Source organism: Otolemur garnettii, unplaced genomic scaffold (genome assembly GCF_000181295.1).
Source record: "Otolemur garnettii isolate 467f Iridium unplaced genomic scaffold, OtoGar3 scaffold00166, whole genome shotgun sequence".
Taxonomy (NCBI): domain Eukaryota; kingdom Metazoa; phylum Chordata; class Mammalia; order Primates; family Galagidae; genus Otolemur; species Otolemur garnettii.
In genome coordinates, this window is record NW_003852561.1 from 1,947,790 (window position 1) to 1,955,155 (window position 7,366).

At 33.4% G+C, this 7,366-nt stretch overlaps 1 protein-coding gene across 1 annotated transcript in view; it reads left to right on the top strand.

Annotated features, from left to right (window-relative positions):
* ATP11B (ATPase phospholipid transporting 11B (putative)) overlaps positions 1 to 7,366 on the top strand; it is a 122,190-nt gene that overhangs the window by 32,855 nt on the left and 81,969 nt on the right. Inside the window, exons 3-4 of the mRNA XM_023519262.1 lie at positions 949 to 1,038; positions 2,623 to 2,703. Coding sequence (XP_023375030.1) covers positions 949 to 1,038; positions 2,623 to 2,703 — 171 coding nt within the window. The remainder of the gene's footprint in view (positions 1 to 948; positions 1,039 to 2,622; positions 2,704 to 7,366) is intronic.

Here is a 7,366-nt window from a genome sequence, read left to right on the forward strand (position 1 = left end):
TCAGCCTCTCAGAGTGCTAGGATTACAGGTGTGAGCCAACGTGCCTGGCTTGTCTTACCTTTTTAAATTGACATTGTGACAGATTTTTAGATTCCTTTTAAAAATTTTTGGATTAATGTAAGCATAGGATTAGGGATTTTTAGATTCTTTTTTTTTTAATTGTAACTTTATTTTATTTTATTTTACAGGTTTTTTTTGGCCAGGGTTGGGTTTGAACCCGCCACTTCTGGCATATGGGGCCAGCGCCCTACTCCTTTGAGCCGCAGGCGCTGCCCCGATTTTTAGATTCTTTATGACATTTTAGGTAAGTGATCTCAGTGATTACTTACCTAAAACATTTTTTTTTTTTTTTACAGTTTTTGGCCAGGGCTGGGCTTGAACCCGTCACCTCCAGCACATGGGGCCAGCGCCCCACCCCTTTGAGCCACAGGCACCACCCATCTAAAGCATTTTTATTTCTTTAACATTCTAGATATTTTTCCGTATTTCATACTAAACAAAGAATAAATTATTTCTTCTTTTTCTGACAGAACTAAATACGATATAAAATAAGTTGTATCCACTGTTAGCATTTTTGTCAACTCTTACCTTCAGCATTAGGTTTAATTTGTATTATATAACCAAGTCTAAAATAAATTATTAAGATGCTGTTTTAGATCTGTTTTCTCCAACTTCTAAAACATTAAGAATTTAATAGCAAAATCGATAAGTTCCAGTTATCTCATTTTTAAAAATTATATTAAAATTGCCAATAAATAGTAAAAGAAAAAGGAAAGTAGACTAAAAGTCTTGAACTCTAGAAACCAGATAGTTTTTGTAGCAAGCACAAGTACATAATTTTATTTAATAGCTTAATAAATCGGATTTTACTTTTCTTAGTATTACATCTATATAATGTATAGATTATTTTTCAATGTTAATTCATTGATCTCTCCTTTTTCTTTTTAGTATACTGTGTGGAATTTTGTTCCAAAAAATTTATTTGAGCAATTCAGAAGAGTGGCAAATTTTTATTTTCTTATTATATTTTTGGTTCAGGTAAGCTTTATCACTCAATAGACTGTTAAAGTTGTAAACATGATGTCTAAAAATATGTCTTAGTACAGGGAAAAATTATACTGTGTTCTTAATTGTTTGATGCTGTGACCATTTTTTATGCAAAACTTCACCATTGTATTCAGTGAATGCAGTAATCTAAATTACATCTAGATTTCTAAAACGTAACCTATGAGTTTTAATGTTAATTATGCTAATATGCTGTAGTATTTAAATTAACCATAATCTAAGCCAGGAATATAACCTGTCATCTTTCAGATGCTCTGCCTCGGAACATAAATATTTTGGCTTTTAAAATACAGTGAATATTTTTGGTATATTTCCCCCCATGGAATCATCTTTGTTCAAAGTATAGTTTTCTTTGGCTTTTATTTTAATTTTTTATTAACTTAAACATTTTAAAAGAATTTTAATTTTTGAACATCCTCACGATTATATATAATTTATATTCAAGAGACCATTGTCTTAACTTAAGTTTATATTCAATATAGACCATTTGGCAGTTTCTTAATTTTCACATTGTGCTTTAATATTGATATCAAAATATCAAAGGAACAGCCTGTGAAACTTAATTATAAGTCAAGATTTTAAAAATAGTGATTGTCACCTTTCCTTTAAGAAGTTATTAATCTCATACAACTTTAGCAGCTTATTTCATTGTGGCACTGAATTTTTGTATAGGCTCCACACTTTTCTCCTAGTAGAACCTGCAGTTTTAAAAGAAAAATTAAAACTTGTCAGGTGATCATTTTAGAACTTTAGGAAATATTTGCTTTTTTATAAAATTGCTTTTCTTTATGACCAACAAGGAACTTCTTATTTTCTGTCAATAGAACATCATCTTGATTTTCTTGGAAAAGCAAGAAATTTATGTTAACCATATCTACATAACATGCCTGCAATTGTGAAAATACTGCCTGAAATCAGGAATTCACCTTGTCTATGGAAAAGAACAAATTTAATTAACCTATCAGAGTAAAGGAACATTAATACCTCACTAGAGCTATGTACTAACTAGCCACATAGAATTACTTCAAATATTTATTTCTCCAGCAGTTTGTTGAAACCTTAGTTGTATGATTTAAATCATAATTGTAGCATCGTTTTCCTAGCTGTCCCCCTCTGGCTCTGCTGGATGTAAGAAAAAGGGCTTCACCTGTAGAAAAAAGCCTTTCTATGGTACCATTTCTAGTTCTTTTTCCCCTACTACTGAGGTGAGTTTATTTTGAATCCCAGGGCAAAAATTGCTGACAAATTTCAGCATTTATTATTATGTGCAAAGAATGTGATCTGAGCAGCTGTCGTTCCACTCCTGGGTCTAGATTGAGGAAAACCTTAAGGATGCCATAGGTTAAGCCAGCAGAGTGACTGAATTCACTCTAGAAACCTGTGTGACTAGCCAATAGATTTAAGTATTCTACCAACCCCATTTAATAGCCAACAAAGTGAAATCGTGAACTAAAATTATGGCTATTGCCTAATAGTATTAGATTTTAGATATTAGTAGTGTGACGTGTATAATATAAAAATATAAGACTCTGTGTTCTTTTTTTTTTTTAAATCTAGCTTATGATTGATACACCTACCAGTCCAATTACCAGTGGGCTTCCTTTATTCTTTGTGATAACAGTAACCGCCATAAAGCAGGTATGAAATACTTCCTATTACTGTTGTTTTCCCCCAAGTCATTAAGCAGTTACTAAATATTTCTACTCCAAAGTAACATTTATGAGAGCTGTCCAGAAAGTATCTAGCTATGTACTATGAAAATTAGAGGCATGCATGGCTGGTTACTTTCTGGACAACCCTCATGTTGTTAGAAAATAATTCCCATTCATTTATTTAATACATGGTAAAATCAAACTAAGATAGCCATTCTGTTATATTTTAGATACCTGGTGAATTATAGAGTGATTACCATTGTTAAAATATGCTGTTCACAGCATGCATATGCTGACACATCTAGGTAGCATCTAAAAAATGAGGATTATATATATACAAACATTTATATATGAAACTGTTCTTACTATAATCATCTTTGTAAAGAATTTTATGCTGTTTAAAGGAAATACAGCTCAAAAGGGATATGTTTATAGGGAATAGAACATTTGTGAATAAAAATTGCATAGTATTTTTCTACTTTTTTTTTTTATTAAATCATGACTGTGCAATCATGGGGTATAATGTGCTGATTTTATATACAATTTGAAATATTTTCATCATGCTGGTTAACATAGCCTTCACAGCATTTTCTTAATTATTCTGTTAAGACATTTATATTCTACACTTAGTAAATTTCACATGAACCCTTGTAAGATTCACCGTAGGTGTAAAATATTTTTCTACTTTTTTATAGCTTTTTCTGGTGAAGTTATTTTTTTATGTAAAGTACTACCCTCAAGTTTGAACCAAATCATGAATTGACATTAAAACCTATATGTAGAAAATAAGATTACTGGATAAACATAAAAATTGCGTCCTCAAACTGCGGCCCGCCTGGGACATTTATCCGACCGCTGGGTGTTTTTGCCACTGCTGCCTGTCCTGCTTAGCAGCTGACTCATCCCAAGGCCCGCAGTCGCCCTCCAATGATCTGAGGGACAGTGAACTGGCCCCCTGTTTAAAAAGTTTGAGGACCCCTGGATTAAGAAATAAAGATAGCCAGCATTGTGGCAGGTGCCTGTAGTCCCAGCTACTTGGGAGACTGAGGCAAGAGCCCAAATTTTAAGGTTGCTGTGAGCTGTGATGCCATGGCACTCTACTGAGAGTGACATAGTGAGACAGACTGTCTCAAAAAAAAGAAAGAAAGAAAGAAAGAAATAATAAAATTTATAGAAATGCTATGTTGATATAGCCACCTCTCCTCAAAAAATCTTGGCAGAGACTCAGTTACATACAGATGATTTCACCTACCTGCAAGAGAGTTAATTAGATTTCTTGTGTAAATGTGATAAATTTTCATTTTGTAAGATGTAGGGATAAGATAAATTGGCAAACATTTTACACTTTCAGGATGATTATATAAGAAGGATAAGAGGAGCATGTAGATTAACAGTGACATTATATGTACAATGTGTCAGAGAAAATTGAGCCATAGCTCTAAGTTTGATTTCCCTTTCTTCACTCTTCTATTAGACGCTAGAGTTTGTCTGTATTAATCAGTAAGCATCCAGCTCACTCCATACATTTATGTATTTTATTTAGTTTTGCAGATGTCATTTATTTTATACAATTAACTCATTTTTGTTCCCTGAACCTCCTTTCTCTGTATATTTTCCTCTTAGGTGATTTCATCCAGTCTAGTGGCTTAAAGTACCATCTCTATGTTAATGGTTCTCAAACTTATATCTGTCCTGAAACTATTCTTTCAGCTCCCAATGTACAGACATTGGGACATTTGTACATTTCCAGTTGGTCATCTCGCAACAATCTTAAACAGAACAACTGATTTTTTTTTTCCTCTAAAACTGTACTATTCTTTTTTCCCGGTTTATTGAATGGCACAACCATCCACCTGCCACAAAACTCAGTATCATCATCCTTTGATCGTTTTATCCCTGTCTTCAAGATCTACCTCCCGAGTCCAAGCCACCATTATCCCTTTCCTGGACAATCGCATTCTTCTCCAAATAGTTCTCTCACTTCCACTCTAGCTTGCCTACAGTTTTCACACAGCAAGCCGACGGATCTCACTATCCGCCTCCATAAAACTGTTCAATAGCTTCGCACTATGAACAAAATAAATCTTTTCAGGATCTGCAGAGATATATAAGATTTATCCCCTGGTTCCTTCTGCTTCATTTGCTACCATTTTTCCTTTTACTCACTGTGCTCCAGCCACGTGCTCTACTTGACCTCAAACATGGTCAGCATTCTGTTTTCACAGCTTTATGTCTTGCTCTAATTGTACTCTCTTCTTGGCAAGTTCATCCACCCAACAATTTGCATGGCTCACTCTCTGATTTTATTTATACTTAAGCTTTGGGTTTTCCTACCACCAAGTCACTCTTCTTGCACTAGCCTTTTCCCTTCATACCATTTATCACTATTTTTTGTTCTATTGAATAAATGTTTATTAGTTTATCTGTCACTTTCATTGAATATTTAGCTCTAGGAGGGCAAGACTGTTTTAAATACCAATTTATTTCCAGTGAATAGAAGAAGGCCATGCATATATATCCTATCCTGGGCCTTTGATAGATACTTGTTTAAGAGATGAATGAATGAACCTACTGAATATTTTTAACAGTAACATAAAATGTGACAACACCTCTTGCCTTTATCTCCCAGTAGGTATTTGGCCAGATATTTAATTGGAATGTGATACAATTACCTGAGTTGGGAAAAATACTAGTGAATTTTTATCTGCAAAATAAGATAATTTATAATAATTGGCAACCTATCTTCTTCCAAAACGGGTTAAGGAAAAGTGCATAGAATCCGAAGGTGGGAAGTAGAGGGATTATATTTCAAATCTGTGTTAGTATGACTCTTGCAATTGAGGGCCAAGTTTATATCTTGACAACTAAGGAAAAGTAGCAATATGAAAGGTCACATAGTTTTCAGAGAAAAAAATCTGATCTATAAGGATTTCTGTATCAAAATTTCAAGACGTAGAATTTTCTCTTTTTTTCTTATAGAAATACTTGTATACATATTATTGAAGTATTATTTGCAATGTCAAATAATTCTCTTTTAAAACAACTGTTTCTTACTCATTTAGTAAACACAACTGCTTCCATGTATTCAGGTTTATATATCCATCACTACACTACATATCAGTAGAATAAATTTGGGAAAAATTGTAAAAATAAAAATTGCCATGTTTCAACCTTCCGTTCTTATGTTCTCCCCTATTAGTCTACTTTTGTCTTTTGTATTTTGTCAAAATGAGGAAAGGCTCTATTATCAATTACTTAGACTTTAACATCAATGAAGTTGTCAATTCTTTGTTTTTAACTTCTCCCAATCATATTTATGTATTAAATCTTCTCTGCAATTGTGCAGCGCAAACATAATGCTCTGGTAAATAAGATAGTTTTTACCCCATGTGAACCTAAAACCTGTGAAGTAGGAAAGTAAGATAAAGCATAAAAATAATCATAGATTAATATGGTAGTAGTAAGATCCAGTTAGGGATAGAACACTTGAAGAGGGAGATATCATGGAGGAAATATTATTAAGATGAGTCTTGGAATATGGGTAAAATGACAATTGATGAAGAAGGTGGGGTATATATAAACAAACAACTTGGGCAAAGGCCCAAATGCAAAAAAGGCAAGACCTTTTTGAGGAAATTATAAGTCCAACTAATGTTTATCCCTGTTTAGGAGAGTCCTACAAAATCATACTAGAAATCTTGTTTCTAAATTAAGGAAACTGGAAGATTCTTCGCTCTAAGCATTGAGAGTCACTGAAGAGAGGTTTTGAGTAGGGCAGTGAGTAAAACATTGTTTTGGGAAGATTAATCTGGCAGTAACGTGTAGGATGCATTAGAATTTGTGAGCTTGTGTAAAAAAAAGAAAATGTTTGAATTATTATTGCTCTGCTATTAATGTTATCTGACTATATGAAAAGATAATTTCAGAAAGATGTTTTGACTCTGTTAAATTTCTCTAAAATGGCATATTGCAGCTTAGATAGGGCCAAACATAATTTAGGTGTCTTAAGAGTGCTTTGCAAAAAGATTTCTCCTTGGAAAAAATAGACCTTCAAAGCGATCATTAATATTTTGCTTTTATGTTTTATGGTGTTTTAATATTTTTAAAGTAATAGGTGCACATATTTTTGAAGTTGGAAACAGTATAAAATAGTGTGGAGTAAAAGTCTCTCTTACATGTCTAACCCCCAATCTCCTAGTTCTCCTCCCAATGGAGCATTTATTTGTAATTTAATCCAGATGTCTGTATAAAATATTCACATAGAGAAGCATATTTTTTCTATGAACTTTCTGCTTTGTTTTTTTTGAGACAGTCTCAATTTGTTGCCCTTGGCAGATAGCACACAACAATTTCAAACTCTTGGGCTCTTGCCTCAGTTTTTCATTTTTAATAGAGATGGCATCCGCCGGTTGTTCAAACTGGTCTCGAGCTCCTGAGCTCAAGGTATCCACCCTCCTCAGCCTCCCAGAATGCTAGGATTACAGGTGTAAGCCACCATGCCTGGCCTGCACCTTACTTTTTATAACTTAGTACTATCTCTTAGATACCCTGCCATTATTTGTACTTGTGCTGTACCTTTGAGTCCTTGAATTTTCTTAAAATAGCATAGGAAATCTTTTCCACTTAAAAAAAGATTGCCACTTTTTAAC